General features: G+C 49.8%; 1 protein-coding gene across 3 annotated transcripts; it reads left to right on the top strand.

Moving 5' to 3' along the window:
- Positions 1–10,175: 10,175 nt before the first annotated feature.
- Positions 10,176–20,809, top strand: CHIT1 (chitinase 1). 3 transcript variants are annotated; one of them, XM_081028491.1, is made up of 12 exons: positions 10,298–10,396; positions 11,065–11,218; positions 11,383–11,412; positions 12,758–12,959; positions 13,524–13,580; positions 14,748–14,913; positions 15,125–15,249; positions 15,773–15,896; positions 17,811–17,996; positions 18,270–18,383; positions 19,638–19,764; positions 20,320–20,809. In XM_081028491.1, the coding sequence occupies exons 4-12, from the start codon at positions 12,883–12,885 to the stop codon at positions 20,562–20,564; spliced, it is 1,221 nt and encodes a 406-aa protein (XP_080884617.1). In that variant the 5' UTR covers positions 10,298–10,396; positions 11,065–11,218; positions 11,383–11,412; positions 12,758–12,882; the 3' UTR covers positions 20,565–20,809. The 3 variants fall into 3 exon arrangements, with proteins under 3 accessions (XP_080884615.1, XP_080884617.1, XP_080884616.1); XM_081028489.1 differs by lacking the exon at positions 11,065–11,218 and having other exon boundaries at positions 10,176–10,396; XM_081028490.1 differs by lacking the exon at positions 10,298–10,396 and having other exon boundaries at positions 11,000–11,111.
- The last annotated feature ends 1,329 nt before the right edge of the window (positions 20,810–22,138 follow it).

Here is a 22,138-nt window from a genome sequence, read left to right as displayed (position 1 = left end):
TTAGCATTTTTAAGACCCAACAAGCTGAAGAACTAATTCAAAACTTAAATTTCCTTGAATTCGTTTGTGTTACACGTGTTCTTCCTCTAGGTTCAAATAAAACAGCTGTTTATCATGAAAGTTCTCCAATGTATTTTCAAAATTTGAAGTTTTTCCAATTCAAAGGAGCCATGGTCTGACTACTGATGATAGGATTTTAATAGCTCCTCAAACCAAAAATCCCTTTTACTAGCTTAACTGAGGAAGCCAAAGGCTTTCTGTTCCTTTGGTATTTTCTCTCTCTTTTTTTAAATTACAGTTTATTGGGGTGACAATTGTTAGTAAAGTTACGTAGATTTCAGGTGTACAATTCTGTATTACATCATCTATAAATCACATTGTGTGTTCACCACCCAGTCAGTTCTCCTTCCATCACCACATGTTTGATCCCCTTTACCCTCATCTACCACCATCCTCTCCCCTTGGTATTTTCTTTTGATTACAAATGGCACAAGACACAGACACAGAAAAAAAATGATTGCTTCTGAGAGGAAAGAATCAATAAAGAAAACCTGTGAGTCGCTGCTCCCAAGAAGCTAGCTTCACAAACATTTTTTCCTGCCAGTCTACATGTAGAATAGAGGAAAAAGACATGCAGCACTTCTAGATTGTTCCCAACCCCACAGAAATAGACCAGGAAAGATGACCGGGTGAACAAAAACACCGCTTACCTCTGCCTGCATGTCCTTGAGCTCCCAACTGCAGCGGTTTCCAGGAGCCAGCAGTGCCCCGGCCAGTAATTCTCCTCGCAGGCTCCCCAATACTGTGGGGGCTTCAAAAAAATTATTTTCTTCTCATCTTGTGTGTTAGAGGAGATCAGGTCCTTGTATCACCACAGGAAGGCATTCCAGGACATAGGAACAATGCATCATGAACGAAGGCAAGCAGGCCAAGGATTTACTAAAAGAAAGAAAATATATTCCCAAAATGCAGGAGTGCACAAGACCACCAGGAGAGCGACTGCTCTAGAACAAAGAAAAGTTAGGGTTATATCTGAATGAGGGCGGGAAATATTCAAGGTGCCGTCACAGGTGATCTCTGGGCGTTTCTGGGGCGTTCCCAGGGCCTGCCTTTGTTGACGCCTCCTTCCCACCAGGAGGAGGAATTCCCTTGTAGGGACTGTCAAAGGGGTGGAGAATTTCCCTGCCTGCAATGCTAATAGTGTTATGGCCAATTACAATTAGCTGTAGCTGTACCTTTTCTTAGGAATGATTGCATATCTGTTTTCTTTGTTTCCTCTCACATCTTCCTTCCTTTCCTCCCCCATCTCACCGTGGCCCTGTGCTCTCTGCCTATGGTAATGAGTTATTCTGGCTGAGCTGATCATAAAATTAATACAATCAGATTAAGGTAAAATAGAATTTTAACATATGCGCATGGGGAATTCACATACGTGTAAAAATTCCAAAGGCAGCGAGTTCAGATTGGGTGATTTGCAGGTAATTTAGGTAGAGTGGCACACTCTCAGGAGGTAAATTGTTGTTAGGCAACCCAGAAACTAATGGGTCATGGGGGAAGGGTGGTCAGCAGGCTCCACTGGGCGTCTCCCCGCCTTATGCTAATGATTTTATGCCAAGGTTCCCTCCCTAAACCAGGTCTTTCCAACTGAATCTTTTAGACTGGAAAGGGGGAGGGTCAAAGGTTCTTTACGAGTCTTTTTTTTCCTAAGAACCAGCTTAAAGTCAATTTGCCCCAGGGCAAAACTTTTGGTCCTCTTCATTTACACCTTTGAAACTTTAATAAAAGTTTCACATGCAGAAGTTAAATTGGTAGATTATCACATATTTCATTGATCTAATCACTCAGTCCTGAGAATAATTTAGTTTAGTTAAATTGACTCTTAGTTCAGGAACTGGTGATGTACTACACTCCCATATTTCACCTTTTAAATATCTGATTACTTGCTTATATGGGGGAGAAACAGACTTTCCTCTACCCCCAGGCTTCTGACTGCTGTAATAATCAAATAGGATGAAACAGATTAGCAAGAGAAAATAAGAAGATTTAATACATACAATGGGAACCCTGCACGGGAACAGGGGTAGATAAGACATCCTGAGCTAGGGATTAAGTAAGGTCTCTTCGGGGCTCAAAAGTGTCACTGCAGGGTGATGACAAGAGCATGAGGATGTAAAAGGGGCCACAGGTTAAACCTGACAAGCTCAGGAGACTGAAAATAACCCCATAGGAGGGCTTGAACATAAACATTCCTAACTAAGGTGGGCCATGGCAGGAAGTCACATCCTTGGCCTGTAGCTTCCTTCACAGAGGTCAACTTAAGTGAGCCTGTCTGTTGTCTTTTTGCATCTAAGATAATGTACCCTTTGCAATGTCAGTAATCCCTTTTTCTGGACCAGAGCAAGAAACTGTAGAACCCCTCATTATTATTCTTGTCTGGATTACCATCTCCATGTGCTGTAAAAAGTGAACTATTAACTATCCTGTACGCACCTATGTGGAAGAAGTACCTGTCTCTCCAATTTACTTTAATCACAGAGATTTCCCCACTCTGCTTTCTCCCTCCCCATTAATCTACCACCAGTGGATTTCATGTAACCTCCTCCTTTGATTCTAGGTATAAAATAAGCTGCAAACCGCCACTTTGTGGAGCATTTTCTCAGGCCATTGAGATTTTGCTTCCCAGCAATTGGCATTACTTTGACTCACGTAAAGTCTTCATAGGCTTTCTCTTAAGCTGAATGTTTTTTCATCGACAAGCATGTTTCATGAATATCTTGAACCTAGTCAAAGACAGATGTTCACAGAAACTGAAGGAGAAGGTCAGACAGTGACAGAAATAGATGGAGAATGTGGGGTGTGGGGTGCTGAGCTGCTGCCAGCCTGTGGTTGCTGACTGTGAGCGTGGCCTATTGGTTCGGGATCTCTTGGGGTGTCCTTGGCTGACTCTGCACTGTTTTCCCAGGTCTTCCATTTAAGCCTTTAGGCCCCCCACACCTGAAGAAGTTCCCACACCAGGCATCCCTCTGGACCTGAGGGTGACCCCACCCTTGGACAAGACACCTTATGGCAGGGAAAACCTGAGGGACTCTACCCCAATCCACCAGACAGGTCCAGCTACCACAGCTGTGTAGGGCAGTGGCTGTTCCAGCAAAGCTGCCTGAAGAGCCTGCTGTTCAGCTCCCCCTGCAAATGCTGCACCTAGAGTGGAGGCCCCAAGGCCCCTTCAGTCACAGTCCTCAGGCCAGAGCCTGGGATCCCACCACAGCCGGCCTCCCCAGCTCTCCCTGGGGGCTGCAGTCTGGTCCCTGCAGGCCTCCCTGTGGCCTTTCCATACCCAGGCTTTCATCTCTCAGACCTGGGTTCCTTTTGGCCTGGTCCTCCTGGGCTGCCTCTTACATGCAACATAAATCTTTAGTTTGCACCCCACTCCCCCGGATGTGGCAACTTACAGAGGTTCTCTGTGTACACCGTGAGTTCAAAACACGGTCCTGGGGAAGGTCGGGAGGCAAGAGAGGAGGGTGGCATAAGGCAGCATAGGTAAGAGCCAGGCGAGAGGCAATTAATTCAGGTGTGCCAAGCCCTGGGCCAGGTTTCACCGCGAGGACTCCACACTCCAGTGGGCAGCTCCCAGGGCGCAGATGACTGCACCTGGGGCACTGAGTCTGACACGTGCCTCATTGGCTCCGAAACCTTTGAAGAGAAAAGAGTATTTCCTGACCTCCACTCAGGTGTTATTCCCATGATGCACACTAGATGGCAGCAGAGAAGAGCATTTCCTGACCACTTTCATGACCTTGGACTTAGATATGACACCACTAGAAGCAACAACAAAAAGATGAATTGGGCTTCCTCAAAATTAAAAACTTATGTGCGTCAAAAGATGCTATCCAGAAAGTGAAAGGACAGCCCAGAGAATGGGAGAATATAATTGCAAATTATATCTCTGCTAAGAGTCTGTTATCAAGATTAAAGGACTTATAAAACTCATCAACAAAAAGAAAACTAAAATTTTAAATGGACTTAAATAGACGCTTCTCCAGAGAAGACGTTCAAACCACACTAAGATGTTCAGGATCCTCGGTCATGATGGGAACACAAATTATAACCAGTGTGATACCCTCACATGTACCAGAACCTCTATAATGAAGAAAACTAAAACTAACAAATGGCACCACGATGTAGAGAAATTAGGACCCTTAAACATTCCTTGTGAAAATGTAAAATAGTATGACTTATGCATACAATAGTTTAAAATTTCCACCCTGCTAAACATTCATTTATGGTTCAACAAATACACTTCTAAAATATAATCCCCAAAATTGAAACCAGGTGTTAAAAGCTGATACCTGAATCCACAGCAGCTCTGTTCACAATAGCAAAGAGGTATAAACAATTAAACATCCATCTTAATCTGTAGAGAAAACTGAGTAAGCAATTGTGCAGTTACACCAGAATTATTTAGATGTCATGAATGTAATTAATAATTTCAAGAAATATATTTCCTCATAGCACATAAAAAAATTTTAATGGGGCATAAGATGTGTTTAGTAATACTCTCAAAAATATTGTTACTATACAATAAATACCAAAAAGTTGATAAGTATATGATCAGTAATTGGTGTTCACTATTTTCACTTATTTGGAAATGGTCTAGACATTCAATGAATATTCATCAAATAAATGAGATAATGAAATTTAAGTTTCTCCACACGGGGGTAGAATATAGGTGACTGTTTGAGGCCCTTCATTTTGGGGGGACCATCAAGGGTCAATTTGGTCCATTCAGCTTTTGGTAGTGCTGTTCTAAAACTTTGGTTATAACCTCATCAATGTCTTTTTAATTTATCCTCAATTTACTTAAAGTATCTACAGATTTCTACCCTGCAAGGACAAGTCCTGCAACTGATTCGCCTTCCTCTCTGTTTTACCTTTATTAATATTTTAAAATAGGTATCTCTCTCATTATTTGATTTAGTAGTGTATGCTTTCCAAGTGCACTTTAAAATAGTCTAATAGGAATATTCCTCATAATTGCCACTGTAGTTTTACGTTATCATTCCCTTAGGGTTGCAGCAGTTTGATAGGACCTTAGCCATATACGCAGACTTTCACCCATGTTTCTGTCTGGCCATATTTTTGAGCTTTAACATTTCCTAACCTTGGATCCACAATCTATTTGGCTGCCCACCAGATAGATGCCTGAGCCTCCTCCAGCTGGGGGAGATAACAGACCATCTCTGGGAGGAATGGGAGAGACACAGAGAGCTCTCTTGCAAGCTTTTCATGACCAGATACTCAGTGAGGTGCACCCTGGAAATTGCACTTCCTGGATTGGAGGCCAGAGAGAAAATATCCTCATTGATCATATGACCAAGCTCTCAGGACATATAAGAGGATGAAAGGAGAGAAACCAGAGAGAGACTGAGAAATGTGAAACCCATGAGCACTCATACTAAATAACAAAGAGCCACTAGCCCAAGAAATGAGTTGCAAATATTTTCTCCTTCCAATCCAAATATAGAAGAAAGGAAAAAATTCTAACCAATTTTGCTTCCACCACATCCTACAACAGAAATATGTGTGTGTGTGTGTGCACTGACGTGGTAAGAATCCTTACCTTACGTGGGCCAGTGTCAGATGCCCCAGGAATTCCTGGTCTCCAGCAGCCTGGAGGTGAAGTCCAGGTTCCAGCCAGAAGAGTGTGTTCTGCTCACAACACCAACTCTGCGATTAACTGCGATTAACTTTCCTCTACCCCCAGGTTCTTCTGGCTGCTCTAATAATCAAATAGACAAGAGACAGATTAGCAAGACAAAATAACCCAATTTAAAACATACGTGGTCAGACAATTAAGTTCCCGAACTCATCTTAGAAAAAGTGCTCCATACCTCATTGCTGAATATCACTAGGGTCACCTACGAAGCACTCCCCTTGGGAAGCTATGCACCGATGCCAGCACCTAGTCCACCCTTCAAAGCATCTTTGGAACTCTTTTTTTCTGGACTGGCCATCAGAGCTGTCGTCGTTGTGTTACCCTTGATGTCCTGAATGTCATCAAAATGTCTTCCTTTCAATATTTCCTTTATTTTCATGTAAAGACAGAAGTCATTGGGGGCCAGATCAGGTGAGTAGGGAGGGTGTTCCAATACAGTTATTTGTTTACTGGCTAAAAACTCCCTCACAGACAGTGCAATGTGAGCTGGTGCATTGTCGTGATGCAAGAGCCATGAATGGTTGGTGAGCAGTTCATGTCATCCTTTTTACAGAGCATTTTCAGCACTTCCACATAGTAAACTTGGTTATTTGTTTGTCCATTTGGTACAAAGTCATAATGAATAATCCCTCTGATATCAAGAAAAGTTAGCAACATCGTTGCAACAAGTTTGCAAACTTAATTGTCAGACCTGTACATCTATCTGTATGGTAACACAAGAGAGTCAGAGACCCCACATGCAGGGGAGGTAGAGAGATAGAAGGGGGAGTGCTTATTGAACACATCCTGAGCTAGGGCTGAGGTAAGGTGACCTTGGGGCCCCAAAGAGCAAGGGCAGAAAGATTAGAGCAGATGATCAGTGACTATCAGGTTGTCCTGCCCTACAGGCTGGTCACACAGAGATAGTGGCTGATGATCTCATTATGGGCAAAGCCCCTATTTCCCATTATTCTGCATAGTTAAAGGGAGGGCCAGAAGTTTATCATCAGCCTGAGGAGAACATTACCCTTAGCTCAAAACAATATGCCCACCACAATCACACATCTTGGAGTGACCTGTATTGAACTCCCGCAGTTTTTCTTGAAAATTAGAGCCATAGGATGGATAAGGTAATGTAAAAGAAGAGTTAGACCCAAAATATATGGCTGGCAGATGGAATAAAATAAGCTGCCCGGTGTAGACAGCCAAAGCTGGCTCTTAATAATATTTGTGTGAAAAGCACTTCAGGTTTGTGTTCATTTGTCCTTGACAAGGGAGCCATGGAGGCATGGAAGGAGTCTGTGCTTTCAAAAACACTCTAGTCGCCTGTGTTTTCTGTCCGTATGTCATTATGAAACAACATAAATGATTCATTTATCCAGCGTGACAATATATGTTACCACTACTTTGGTACTCAGGGTTGACAGGATTGTTTTCTTAGTAAACCAGGACCAGATTAAAACAGAAAACTCTTTTAAGACAACATAGGATCTTTGCTTTGCAGACAGAAAACTTTTCATAGTATCTTCTGTGGAGCAGAACAATGAAGGAAAACTTTGTCCTTTAACAAAGTCGAAAATAACCAAACTCTGCTTCTACATCGCCTTACTTTAGAGATTTGAGTTCATTTACTTCATTGAATTTATTCCACACTTATCTGTCTTGGCACTTCATTTGTCAAGATTTCTCTTCACAAACCTTTTACAACTGTCCAGTTTACATTCAGATTTTGTCCCTTTTTCCTGATTCCTATTCTGAAACAACCTATTCTGAAAGCTTCACTTTCAAAGTTAATTCCTTTTCCTTCAAAAATACATCTCCATAGACAAAGCTTTGGCGCTGTTCATTTTTAAAAGGTTGGAAACTCAAATGCCCAGAATTCAGAGTGAGAATCATAAAAAAGGACACAAGGGCAGAATGTGTGCTGTCTCCCACCCAGCCCACCCTGTTCTAAACAGGCACCCGATGTGGTCTTGGGGGACCCAAAGGAGAGGAAGCAGTGCTAGAGGGGCTCCGCCAGCAGGCAGAGCCACACCGGTATCCCGTGGACAGCTCAGGGTGACCCCCGTCACAGGTCCGAGGTAGTAGCTTGGTGCAAAAGTCATTGCGGTTTAAAAGGTTAAAAATAATTGCCAAAACCGCAAAGACTTTTGCGCCCACCTAATACTTCCCCAAGGAGGCTTTTTTACCAGCCCTCCCCACCTGGCCCTCCTGAGGCTGGGTCAGGTCCATTGCAGGGGGACCAGCTGTCCCTTGTCCAATATCCCAAGCTAAGAGCCACTTAGGGCCTAAGAGCCACTATAGCTCTCACGTGTTTAAAACCCTGAGTGATGAGGACTCTCAGCTTTAGCAAGTTTGGGGAAAGGTAAGGAAAGCTTCAGGCCCATGGTGGGGATGAAAAAGCCTTCCCTACCAGTAAGAAGAGGCTCAAATGTGAGCGACTTGGGGAGTTTTGACGCAGGACCCAGTGGGAAGCTGTGCTCCGGACTGCAGGCTGTGAGCCCCATCGGAACGGGCTGCAAGTTCATGTCCTTGTTTCTGGTGTCCGGCACAGTACTTGTTATCCAGAAGGTGTGCAGCCAACAGGTGCCCTACCATTTGTAAACTCACAACAGCAACGCATACTCATTGTTAACAGACAGGATTGGAGATTCAGAAGCCCTCACCACCGCCCACCGTGATCGCTGCAGGTTCCTCTTTCCTGCTTGTTTTGGTCCATCTTTCCTGTGGACGTTCTTTCCTCAAATGTCTGGTGACCCTGGTCTTTCCCCACACGCATCAGTGAGTCACCCAAGCCTGACTGGAAGCTCTGAGAGCCCCTCCTTGGGGATACAGGACCCGGGCTATTCTGTTGGAGGCCCCCAGATGTCATTTGGGTTTCCCTTGTCTCTGAGCCTGGTCACTTTTCCCTGAGAAAAATTTTCCAAAGGCCTGCTTGAGAACCCAGGGGAGGGAAGGGCTGGTGGGTCTGAGCGTCCTATGTGCAGCCTTTCGTTTCATTCCTCCTCATGAGCCTCAGTCTTCAGTTGCTCCCTCACCCCCACCCCTCATCAACCCTCTCTCTCCTGTCCCAAGCGGACAGGCACCCTGTGTTTTATGGGATGCAGAGGAGGGTCTGGGGCTCTGGCAGCTCACCCACACTTACTGTTGTCAGGTTCACATCAAAACTCCCGCTGACGCAGCGTCTGTCCAGGGTGCCTTGGCCTGTGGGTCCCCACCTGCAGGCTGAGGGCTCAGCTTTTTCAAGTCTGCTAAATGGGTTCCCCTTGTGCATTGTTTTTGCTCTCAAACATTTGTTTACATCTCTCCTCCCTCATTTTGGTTCCCTCTTCCATTCGCTTTTTCCTAATTGATTTATACCATTTGATCCCTTTAAGTGCTATTTTAGGGGACTTCAAGAGAGAGTGGAGATAAATAGCTGTGTGCAATCTGCCATATGTAACACACACACATGCTTTGTTCCTTTAACAATATATTGAGGAGATATTTATTTCTTTGTAATGAGATGTAGAATTCCAAGCTCTGAAAGGCTACATGTAAGGCTGTCTTAGGTTTATGTTATTTTTAGAAATGCTGCAGTGAATACAATGAATTATTGTACATCAATAATTATGTGTAGAAATAAATAAAGGAGGGAAGAAGGGAGGGAGAAAGAGAAGGAAGGAAGGAAAGAAGGAAGGAAGGAAGGCTCTACATGGGCTGTCAGGCGTCTGAAGAAGGCAGGTGGGGGAGCGGCCTGGGGGGACATATGGGCTGTATTCACAGCCCGGGCACCACTGACGGGCCTCCCGTCTGGGTTCCTGCACCGTGCCAGCTGCCGCGGGCACAAACCTGCCATTGGAGAGAGAAGCAGCTTCCACTGGGATTTGGCGCTGGGATCAGGAGACAAGCTGACATTTGGACGGCAAGGCCACCACCTGAAGGGCCAGAGAGGACTCAAGGTGCCCTTTGTCTCCAGGGCGGAGGGGACTCCCGGATGTGATGTGAGTCCAGCATGACTGAGTCAGCTGCAGCCACAAGCCCCTCCCCTGCCCAGGGCTCTGTCCCTTCTGAAGGTTTCGTAGACTTTACTACTGAATTTGTTATTATTAAATGTATTTCTAAGTATTGTATAGCTTTTGACACTTGTGCGGAAAAGACATTTATTTGCCCTATTTCTGTTTCCTGCTGGTTGTTGCTTATATAGAGAAAAGCCACTCGTTTCTCTGTATGTACCTTAAATCCAGCCATCTTACCAAACTTTGTTATTATCTGTGGTTTATTTCTCTCAAGTCTAGCAGGTGGGTCTGGAACCAGCCCCCACCAGTGAGACAGTCCACTTCCCCCAAAGCCCATTAAGTTTGGCGCCACTCGTGGTCCTCACCACCCCACACAAAGGAAAACAGAATCATGCTCGTCCCCCACAAGGTTTAGAAATACTTCCTGCTTCCCTGTCTGTCTCCCTGTTTTGGCAATGCTAACAGCCCTGTTAACACCTTGTGATGTTCCGGAAAGGCAAGAATTGTTCAAGTCCTTGGGTCGGATTTGCCCAGTCATGCTGCTTGGCACCCCGGCACCCCCTCTGCTCCTTCCACCCCCTCCCATTTCAGCCATCCAGGCCGCAGTGAGACAGGCAACCTAATAAAAAGGAAGGCAGGGCCTGGAGAGCTGGTCACACAGACCAGTCTGTCACCAACACCATGGTGTGGTCCATGGCCTGGACAGGTGAGTGGGCACCATCAGGGAGGGTGGGCTGAGCCCCAGAAGCTGTGGGGCAGTGGCATGTGAATGTTCAATGGCTCCTTGGTGCTGTCTGCAAGGAAGCAGGAGCACTCAAAAGACCTTGGCAGCCTCCTTCTGCTTCACCCTCTGCCGCCCTGCTGGCAGGGTCTTGACTGCTGTGCCTGTGGATTTCCCTTGGGCTCTTTTAGCCCAAGAGGCTTTGTGTCATGAGGAAAGGTTTTTCTCAACAGGCTAAAAACAGCTTTTCCTTCTATCTTGCAAGCCCAGAGTCAGTGGACATCCCTGTACTGGGCACTTTTTCCTTCCTGTGCTCCTAGATCCCGATCTTGGCTTTCTTCAGGAGGTGCCCACTGCCAAGGGTTCTTCCCCAGCCCCAAGTGAGAGGGCACCTCGGGACCATGACCCTGAGTGTCCTTGCCAGTTTTCATGCATGTTTCATTAGGTGCCTGGGGAAATTCCAGGCCACCATAAAGGTGAAATAAATCTTTTCTAAAGAGTGATTCTGAGCGCTAGGTCTCCAAGGACTTGGCACCTCAGCCTCTGTGGGGTGAGGTGGGGAGGCAGCGGGAAGCCCAAGGTGTGGCTGTCTCACCAGGAGACAGGGTCGGCCATCCAGCCCGTGCACATTGGCTCTTTCCTGCCCGGGACAGGTTTTCTTCTTGTTCCTGAAGAGAAACTTGCGCTGAATACCTCACAAGTCAGTGGTCTCCCCTGACTCTTCCTAAATCCACATCGCCCTCCACTGACGCTCTAGAAGGGCAGTCTGAGCTCAGGAAAACTTCCATCAGCCCCGGGACCTGTCAGGTCAGGGAGACGCCCCTACCAACTGGGCAGAGGAAGCTGTATTTGTAGGGAACCGTCCTTGAGTCCACCCGTCACTGACCACCTCCGTGCTTCAGGAGATGTCTGGGGCCTGGGACAGTGATAGTGATACCTTAACCTCTGCCTTCTCTCTGATGCTGCTTCAGGTTTGCTGGTTCTGCTGACGATCCAGTGGGGTAAGTGGAGCCTTTGTCACGGCTCGCGGGGATTCCCTCAGCCCCTCCCAGCTCTGCTGCCCCCCACACACCAAGGACTCTTGCCAGTTTCCAGAGGGGGTTCTCTCCCACAGCTCGGCCCCCGCAAGTGCCCCCGTCCCCCTAACAGCCCTGTTGCTCCTTCCTCCGGGAGGACTCTTGCCTCCCAACCCAGCAGCTGAACTCCTGCATGTCCATGGGACCAGCTTAAATGTCAGCCTTTCTCAGGTCCTTCCTAAGGTCACTTGCAGAGGTGACAGCAACTTCTACGTCCTCAGAGCACCTGAACACATTTTACAGTGTCTTTCAGTGTTCCTAATTATTGGGTTAGGGGTCTCCCTCAACAGATGCTGAGCTGCTGGAGGTCAGAAACCTGTCTTATCCAGCTCCATGTCCCAGCCTCAGCTCAGCAAGGACAACACACTCACTGCAGTGTCTGCTGACCTGATTGACGTAGGGCTTAGGAGACTCAGGGGGCTCCATGTTGTGTCACAGAGAAGAGCTCTCCAGGGATCTTCAGCAACTTGGATTCCTGGGTTCCCGTCCCACCCCAGTCCACTCCCTGGGCTTCATGGCCCAGGAATGCTGGCCCCTGAGACCCTCGTCATGAGGTTGGGCTGTGGCTCTGGCAACGTGAGAGCTAGAGGACAAAGGAAACTCAATCCCCAGGTCTAGACTCCGGCCACAGATGTGCTCCAGTCCAGACTCACCATTCTGCCAAGTTCCTGCCATAATGTGTTGGCCTGTAAAACCCCCACTGTGGTAGAATGTGAGGCTGGAAGGGTCCTTTTCAGATGGGGACCCCTGGGCCAAGCCTGGAGAGGCAGTCAGCCTGAAGGGCTGCAAATGAAGACTCGTACTCTTGCTTTTTGGTGTTCTGGTCTACCTGGCCATCACTTCAAGGCCACCACCTGGGAATAGAGGCCCTCACCAGAAAGTCTTCCCCACACTGCAGGGGATGCCAGAAACAGGCTGGTTTTCCCTAGATGAAATAAGCTCTTTGCTTGCACCTTAGTGATATCAATAAACAGATTCTCTACAAGGAATAATGGGTAAATGCAAACCTCTTCAAAGCAAGGCTAAAGAAATGTAAACCCAGGCCTGTAACAGGGCCCCCCATCCATCTGCACCTCACATATCTGCATTTTACTAACATTCTGCAGTGTTCTGAGCTGTGTTTTGCAGGCTCTGCCTCCCAGCCTTCAGCAGATACCCCTGCCTGTTTAACACTCTCTGGCACTATGTAGACTCCGCCCCAGGGAGGAGAGTGCCAGTCCCCAGGAGGCCCTTCTGATTGTCATTTCTTCTCGTGGCCCCAACTGGCCAGGCTCTGCCACGAAACTGGTCTGCTACTTCACCAACTGGGCCCAGTACAGAGCGGGGGCCGCTCGCTTCTTGCCCGGGAATGTGAATCCCCATTTGTGTACCCACCTCATCTACGCTTTTGCCGGCATGAACAACCACCACCTCAGCACCATAGAGTGGAATGACGAGCAGCTCTACAAGGAGTTCAATGGCCTGAAGAATGTGTGAGCTGCTATGGATGGGGGTGGGCAGTGGAGGAGGCAGGCACGTCCTTCCAGAGCCAGAAACCTTCGCAAGCCCTGCAGTCTGGCTACAACCCTGCTGCTGTTAGGCTTTGGGCTAGTCACATCACCTCTCTGGGCTTTCCAGTGCGTATATGGAAAAGGTGAGGGTCACAGGGACTCCTAAAGGATTCCAGTTTAGGTCTCAGTGGGATCTGGAATACGAAATGGTTTCCCTCTGCCGGGAATGAATGCCCTTCCCCCTGAAATCCACCATCCGTCAGCTGGACTGCTCTCACCACCACGGCAAGACCTCCCTGAGGATCTGCCCAAATCTCTCGCTTCCTGAACTCGGTTTGTACTCCCCTCAGCCAGCGGGATGTCCTCTAAGGCAGGCTGTGCCATTTCGTTCCCAATCTAGAGTTGCCCCAGCGCAGGCTCTGGGCACAAGGGCTTCACAAGCCCACCCACCCCCACCCCACCAGGGCGCCCTCAGCCCGCTCTCCCAGTGAGTGAGGTGAGCCCCGGGGCTGGCTGGGTAAATTCTGACCCTCTTGTCTTTTCCAGGAATCCCAAGCTGAAGACACTGCTGGCCATCGGAGGCTGGAACTTCGGCACTCAGAAGTGAGCTGACCAGAGCACCTGGCCAGGGGTCAGGCCAGGCTGAGGGGGAGCGGGAGAGAGGCCTGCATTCTGGGGCTGACCTTCCTTCTGGGTTCCTCCTGGGAGGGCTGGGCACCAGGAGCACCTGGTCTGAGGGCAGCACAGAGATTCTGGCCTCTTTCCAGACCCCAGTCTCTTCCTCCATGGAATGGGTGGAGGGAGGGCCCCACTTAATCCCAGGCAATGTCCAGTGTATGCACTTTTGAGCTCCGGAAGGATATCTTGTCTGAGAATTTTCCTTCCACTTCTGAGTGTCAAAAGCAGTCTGTGGATTAAGCTTGGAAGTCAAAATATTGGGAAATATTTTAGATGATTTGTGGAGATAATGGAATGGGTTATTGGGAACTCGATTTTTTTCCTAGCAGGTCAAGAATATATGGTTCTAAAAGTTTTAAACCAGTATTTCTAAAACTTTTTTGGCTCACAAGCCCTTTTGAGAACCTGATAAAATTTACGAATCACCTGCCCCAAATACTTATACACACTTATATACTGTGCTTATACACAGCAGGGGTTCTTAGCCTGGCGTTCCCAGGCATATGAACCCCACTTAAGAACTGCTATTAATTAAATTTAAAAATTAATAGGAAAGTAAAATAGGATCAGGCTATAAAAACCCCAACAAATCCAGGGACTTCTTAGACGGACACAGAGGAAGGGGGTTTAAGGGCTGGTTCCTGGGGCAGCTTGGGGATTTCCAAGAGCTCTTGGACCACAAATAGCAAGAGTACAGAGAGCCCTTCACAGATGTGAGTTAGAAGAAAGTAAGCAGGTTAACCCACCAGGGAACCAGAAGAGCCGCCCCCAACTCACCTGCTGCCCTCCTCTTCCTCTTAGAAGCTGAGTCCTCTAGTTCCTTAAGCTCCCGTGCTGGGTGACAGCCCGCTCTAATCCTGGGCTCCTGGCCACTGAATGTTTGGGTGCTGGAAATACCTCTAGAGTGTCCCCTTTTCTTAGCCAGGCCTGTAACTCATCAGCAAATGTCCCGCAGCCTCTGGCCCCCCAGCGCCCTTCTGGCCTGGACTGCTGAGCACCAATATTCTGAGTAGTTTCTCACTGGCCTCCCAGGAGAGAGTGACCCACTGTCCACTGCAAGGCAGGCCCATATTGGCCTTCATCATCCTGCAGGTTCACAGACATGGTGGCCACAGCCAACAACCGTCAGACCTTTGTCAATTCAGCCACTGCATTTCTACGTAAATACAACTTTGATGGCCTGGATCTTGACTGGGAGTACCCGGGAAGCCGGGGGAGCCCTCCCTCGGACAAGCAGCGCTTCACAGCGCTGGTGCAGGTAAGACTGGGGGGGTCACCAGGTGGCCAGAGCAGTGCCCCACAGGACATGTGGGTGTGGTTCTGCCACAAGGGGCAGCGACTTCATGCATTTACATAGCACAGACCAGTCTCTGTGGTCAGTGTTCAGACTCCCAACAATGAACGTCTGCTTGGGGCCCTCAGCGGCCAGCCAAGGTCCCTGCCTCTTTTCACGCTGAGCTGCCCCACAGGACCTGGCCAGTGCCTTCCAGCAGGAAGCACGGATCTCAGGGAAGGAGCGCCTCCTTCTGAGTGCAGCAGTCCCCGCAGGGCGAACGTACATAGATGCTGGATACGAAGTGGACAGAATTGCTCAGTGAGTCTCGGGCAGAGGGCACGGACCCCGTGTCCTCTGGGTGGGCACGGCCTAGGGCAGGCTGAGCTCCCCGTGGGTAGAGCAGGGGTTGACCTGCAAGGCGTCATTTTGGGAAAGCCCACTTCCACTGGCAGCTCAAGGAAGGAGTGCCCGCTCTGGCTGTTACCCCATCGGTCCAGGTTCCCTGCGTTTGAGTCTTTGCCCTTTTCCTTGGGAACTCAGTCTTAAAGTGAAATTCCCTGGAGGGGAAAGAGTGAAGGCCCTGGTGCCTCTGAAAGGAATTGTCCAGAGGACAGCTGGAGGGAGGGTGCTAATGACATGAGGTGCCAACCTCACCATCTTAATGCAAATGGCCTCAAAACCAGAGGCCTGACTGGGGAGTGCTGTGTACATCACCTTTCATGCCTGCACCCCAGCCTTACTATGAGGGTCCCTCCCAGGGCCACACACTCTGTCTGGGAAGAAGGGAAAAGGGGCCCACTCCATTCACTAGCTCCTCAGCACCTTGCTGTGCCTCCCGCAGGAGTCTGGACTTCATCAGCCTTATGACCTACGACTTCCATGGCTCTTGGGAGAGGAGCACGGGACATAACAGCCCCCTCTACAAGAGGCAGGGAGAGACTGGGGCTGCGGCAGAGTTAAATGTGGTAAGTGACCAGAGGAATGAGCCAGGACTCCCCACCACTGCCCTCCTCAGGTGGCCGCTTTTGAGCCTTGAAGAACCTAATAGAAAAAAACACACACAAAAAGCAGGATAACCAAGCAGTGGACAGGGAAGCCAGCAGGTTTTGTTTCTGGGAGAGCTTGTTTGACTTTTCAGTTTTCCTGCCCTTGCTGAGGGGAAACCTCAGCTCTGTGTAGTTTCTTGGCTGATATTAGACACAAACAAACCAGTTTAAGGACATCAGACAAACCAGTGAATAATTGGAAGGCCATCTTTGAGCTTGTTTCCAGCCAAAATGGCTCCTGCTTCCTTCCCACACAGCCCCACCCCATTTACTTCAAGACAATGGGTGAACTTTTGTTTTAAATCGCTGATTGACCTTCTGAAATGTACTTTCAGAGATGGGTGTGCCTCTCAGGACAGGACCCCCACCCCCTACCCCAGCCTCTGGAAAGGGCAGGCTTGGTTTTAGATGGGGGTGGGTAGGGGTTTCCTGCCCAACTCTTCCTCACTGAGCAGGCCAGGCACTTCTCATAGGCCCAGTCTATATTTTAAGTCAAGAACCTTACATTACAATGCCTTTTAACTTCAGGAGCCCACATGTGTTATCAGTTATGGTGGAACATTTTGAGCTCTGTGGCTTTTTCACAGTGCATTGCATCTCTTTACGCGCTGGAGTCTGTATGCAGATTTCACACTGAGCCCAGTCCACCAGGTTGCGAAAGACGGTGGGGCCTGGGGAAAGCCAGCCCAGCCCAGTGTGGGGACACACAAACGCATTCAGCTAGGAGGTGAGAAGGTGGGGTCCCACCACTCTGTTCTCCGGCCATGCGCTCCTAGGGAGGCCCGTCTCTTCCTACACAGATGCCTGCTACTCTCCTAATTGCATGCCTGGGGTTTCTTCTAGCCAGAGAGGTGACCTTTCCAAACTTGCACGAAAAATGCCACAGATCTGAACAGGAGGCCCTGACCTCTGCCCTCAGTCCAGTCTGATCACAGATAAATCATGTAGACCAGCAGGAGGAAAGAAATAGAAATAAATATAGTGGAAGCTATTCCTTACCTCAGCGCTAAGAGGATGCAGAGTATCTAGAGGGCCCAGACTCAGAGCACAGCTTCTCGGAGGATGTCACCCTATAATCCTGGCTTGAGGAACAGTCCTCATTATTCATTTATTCCACAGACTTAAACCGGGTACCTCCTCATGTCACAGGCCCAGGCTCACCACGTCAGAGGAAGCCCTGTACTCTGTTCTTCCTACTTGAGCACATAAATGTCAAGCATTGTCCCAGGCCTCGGGGATAGAGATGAGTCAAGCAGACCCAACTCCCTACTCTTGTCCTCAGGGTGAAACAACAGTGACCATGGTCGTGATCACAGCTACCCTGCACCACACTGTGTTACCTATTGTGTTAACCTTATATATGCACTATAACCTTCAATTCTCACAGTGCCCTTAGAGCTATTAGGTTGGTGCAAAAGTAACTGCGGTTTAAAAGGTTAAAAATCATTGCACAAACTGCAGTTACTTTTGCACCAAGCTAATATGTATTTTTATTGTTTCCATTTCACAGACAGGAAGCCTGAGGCTCAGCAAGATTACATAAGTTGCTGAGTAAGCCAGGGATCCCTGGCTGCCTTGCTCCCTGAGGTAGTCCAAGCACCTAGGGCAGTGCTTGGCACACGGTGGGCCATCAGTAAATATCTGCCTGGTGAATGGTTGTCCGACTCTCAGCTCTAGTGCAGCTTCTCTCACTAAGGACAGAGCTAAAGATAGGGCAGCGTTGGAACACAGATAAAGATCCGTGAAGCTCCTCTGGAGGCCCCGGCCCAGGGCGGCCGCAGCAGGCTGGAGGCAAATGTCAAGCTTGCCCTCCTTCTCCACCTCCACCCCCAGGACTCTGCCGTGCAACTGTGGTTGCAGAAGGGGACCCCCGCCAACAAACTGGTCCTCGGCATGCCCACCTACGGACGATCCTTCACCCTGGCTTCCTCATTAGACACTGGAGTGGGGGCCCCAGCCACGGGGCCTGGAGCCCCTGGCCCCTTCACCAAAGAGGCGGGGTTGCTGGCGTTCTATGAGGTAGGAGGGCCCTCAGCCATCCTGAGCACTGCAGCTTCGCGTGAGGATGCCAGGCACGGCCGGTTCTGGCAACGTGGCTTCCATCCCATGCCTGTCGTCACGGACCGAGCCTTACGCCGGGTGCCCCAGTGAAACCAGGGCTTAGGTCTCTCAGTGTAGAACTTGCAGGTTCCGCAGACAGGCCTGTCCATTCTCTGGTCTGCTCTGGGCGGGGGGCACAGGTCCCTGGGGTGCCTCCCACCGCCTCCCCAGCTTTGCCTTCTGCTCCTACAGGTCTGCTCCTGGAAGGGGGCTGCTGAGCACAGAATCACGGACCAGAAGGTGCCCTATGCCTACAAGGGTGACCAGTGGGTGGGTTTTGATGATGTGGAGAGCTTCAAAAGCAAGGTGAGGCCCAGCCCCACTGGGAGGGAGTGGGCCTGGGTGGGCCCGAGGCCCGTCAATAATACCAAATGACAGCTCTCAGACTCGCTTCAAGGAGGGGTCTCCTTTCAAAGATCCCAGCATTTGACACATTGCCACATGACAGCATTCTGTAGTTTGTCCACCTATTGATTAAGAAACAGTGACCCAAAATTGCTCTACATTGAGTAGCATTCTTAAAAGAATTGGCACTTATTAGACAAACAAATTTTAAAGACATATGAAAAGGAGAAACACATACAGTGAGGCATATCGTTTTATACAGCCCATTGACAATATTTGGTGCATGTTCAAATTACAGACCTTCCGATTTCCTTGCATGCTCCCCCTGCCCCCCACTCCTGCCCAATGCTGGTGACTCAAAGCCTGACTGTCTGCATGCCCCTCCCCCATGAGAGTGGCAGCTCCCCCAGAGGGACCTGCACTTGTCCATCTGTACTTGTGGCGTCAGCAATCTTGCAAGGCAGACAGTGGCAGCTTCCTTCACAGGTATAGCTGGAGTACTCTCAGAGGATTAAGGAAGGAGCGTGACCTTGGCTGGGGAAGAAGGCAGAAGGGGTCATGGTGAAAGGGTCTTTGAGAAAGTGGGTGGTCTGGGGAGAAAACTGCAGAGGCATGGCAGAGAGAAAAGGAGAGGATGGGCTCCGAGAATGTGGGACAGCCGTAGGAGGGTGAGAGCTGGGGAGGGAGATTGGGGCCAGCCAGTGTCCCACACCAGCCATAACCTCCAACCTGCAGCCTCCCTCGGGGGGTGAGCCCTGGCACCCTGGCAGGGAACGCACAGCCAGACCCTGAGGAAGCCTAGGGGACCTGGAGGCAGAAAGAAGGCCCTGGGGGCTCAGAAACACATGACAGGGAGCTGCTTCCAATCTTGGGGAAACTTAGTCATTCCTTATGGGAACTGAACTCAGCTCGACCAGCAGACACAGCAGTTTAGCAGGGAAGAGGCCGAGATTGAAGGTGTCCACCCTCAGGACGTGCACACAGACACCCACTCCCCACGCCCACCCCAGGCCACACTACATCAGGACAGGAGGTGCCCGGCCAGGCTCAGGACTCGGCTGTCTAGGCTCCCAGCCAAGGGCTGTGTCCAGAAGCCTCAGCCACTCATGGGCCAGGAGGTGTACAGAAAACAGGGCCCCGTCTAGAGGAAGCTGCGCGCAAACAGGCCCGGCCCAGCCGCCCTGGGCCCCCACCGCCATCTTGTGTCTCACACAGGTCAGCTACCTGAAGCAGAAGGGACTGGGCGGGGCCATGGTCTGGGCCCTGGACATGGACGACTTCAGCGGCTCCTTCTGCAACCAGGGCCAGTACCCCCTCATCAAGACCCTGCAGCTCGAGCTAAGTGAGTAGGGGGCCAGGGCCCAGGGCTGGGATTCAGGGGCAGGGTGTGAGGCCCCTCCCTGAACTGCAGGTCCTGGCTCCTTCTGAGGAAACGACTTTGCACCAATACTGTGACTTCCCAAATGTCATGCACACACCGGAGCTGAAGAAACTGCTGAAACAATTCTCTTTTCACACTCTTCTTTCCCTTTGTGATTGCAGCAATAGCTGCCCAGGGTGTGGGTAACCGGGGTTTCCCTCCAAGGGCTATGAGCCTGGGAGCAGCAGCTTGCCTCCCTTCTGAGAAGGAAGTCTGCACTCGGCCTGTGGTGTGACACCTCCACAGCCCTCACCAGCGTGTGGGTCGCTGTGCAGGTGGGAGAAACCCCTCACTGCTGGCTACACGGGTAGCCCCAGTGTTTTCTGTTGAGCTGAGCTGTGGCTGTAGGTGTGGCTGTTCTCTGGCTATAGGGTAGGGCCGGGGGTGGCGTTGACCTGTTACCTGCCTGTGGTCACTGGCTGTGTGCGTGACCTGTGGGTTTGGTATCTCTTGGCTGACTCTGCACTGTTTTCCCAGGTCTTCCATTTAAGCCTTTAGGCCCCCCCAAGACTGAAGTTCCCATACCAGGCCAGCCTTCTACACCTGAGGGTGGACCCAGCCTTGGACAAGACACCTTCTGTCAGGGCAGAGCTGATGGACTCTACCCCAACCCTCAGGACAGGTCCAGCTACTACAGCTGTGCTGGGGGGCGGCTGTTCCAGCAAAGCTGCCCCCAGAGCCTGGTGTTCAGCTCCTCCTGCAAATGCTGCACCTGGAATTGAGTCCCCAAGGCCCCTTCAGCCCCAGCACCCGGGCCAGAGCCTGGGATCCCACCACAGCCTGCCTCCCCACCTCTCCCTGGGGGCTGCAGTCTGGCCCCTGCAGGCCTCCCTGTGGCCTTTCCATACCCAGGCTTTCAGCTCTCAGACCTGGGTTCCTTTTGGCCTGGTCCTCCTGGGCTGCCTGTTTTACGTGCAAAATAAATCTTTGGTTTGCAACTACACTGCCCCCAGATGTGGCGACTTACAAAGCTTCTCTAAGCACATGGTTTGTTCAAAATCGGCCCTGGGGAAGGTCAGGAGGCAAGAGGGGAGGGTAGAATAAGGCAGCATAGGTAACAGCCAGGCGAGACGCAGTTAATTCAGGTGTGCCAAGCCCAGTGCCGGGTTTCACCTCCAGGACTCCACATTCCAGTGGGCAGCTTCCAGGGCACAGATGACTGCACCTGGGGCACAGCCCTGGGTCTGACACATGCTTCTTCATTGTCTGAGAGACCTTTGGAAAGAAGGGCTTTTCCTGGTGACTTACACTCAGATGTCATTCCAATGCTGCACAGGAGATGGCAGCAGAGAGCGTTTCCATGCCCACCAGCCTTAAAGTGAGAATCCAGACCCCTGGTACTACTGTGTTTCCCCAAAAATAAGACCTAGCCGGACAATCAGCTCTAATGCGTCTTTTGGAGCAAAAATTAATACAAGATCTGGTCTTATTTTACTATAATAGAAGACCGGGTTTTATAAAAGACCAAGTCTTTCATTAATTTTTTCTCCAAAAGACGCATTAGAGCTGATTGTCCGGCGAGGTCTTAAATTTTCGGGAAAAACACGGTAAGCTCAATTTAAGATAAATCCTGTTTTAGGCCTTTCACACACCTCATCTCACCCACTGCTCCCATTTTCCAGATGCGACAGAGACAATTATTATCTCCATTTCATGGGTATTTAAATGGAAGACTGATTCTAACACAATTGAGTCCAGAACCGAGGCTGAAATGGGCCCACGAGACCATCAGAGCTTGCGCACACAGGATCCTGGAGTAACAAAGAGTGATCCAAATAGTCCTTGCAGCAATGGGTGGAATCTTGGTCATTCTGTTGAGGAAAATATGCAGATAATTTAATTGTCCAGCTTGCCATGCACTCACCCAGGCAGGTTTTGGGGTGGGACCAGGGCCAGCAGATGGGGACGGGGACAGGTGGGGAGGGAGGTGGTGGCCTGGCCCTTCACAGGAGGACCAGCAGAACCAGATCCCTGTAACAATGACTTCCCCACAGCTATGCGAGGCCTGTGCTCGGGTCTTTTAAAATCTCTTCCTCATCCCACAGCACGGCTCTGCTTCTGCCCATGTTCCCTTCCTCTGAGGTCACAACTGACAGGAGCTTCAAGGCTGCTCAGAATGGAGTCTGGGGTGGCACTTTCCTTATGGAGGGGTGCTTGAGCCCCAGACAAGTGTAGAGCTGGCTTCTGTCCCCTCCAAGTACTAGCTGTGTGACTTCAGACATAGACATGGACAGTCAATCTCCTCACCTGTCAGGTGGGGACAACCGCTCTCTCTCAGGTGCCTGTGAGGTCAGTG

This window comes from Rhinolophus hipposideros (genome assembly GCF_964194185.1).
Source record: "Rhinolophus hipposideros genome assembly, chromosome: 20".
Classification (NCBI taxonomy): Eukaryota; Metazoa; Chordata; class Mammalia; order Chiroptera; family Rhinolophidae; genus Rhinolophus; species Rhinolophus hipposideros.
This window is presented reverse-complemented; position numbering and strand designations above follow the sequence as displayed.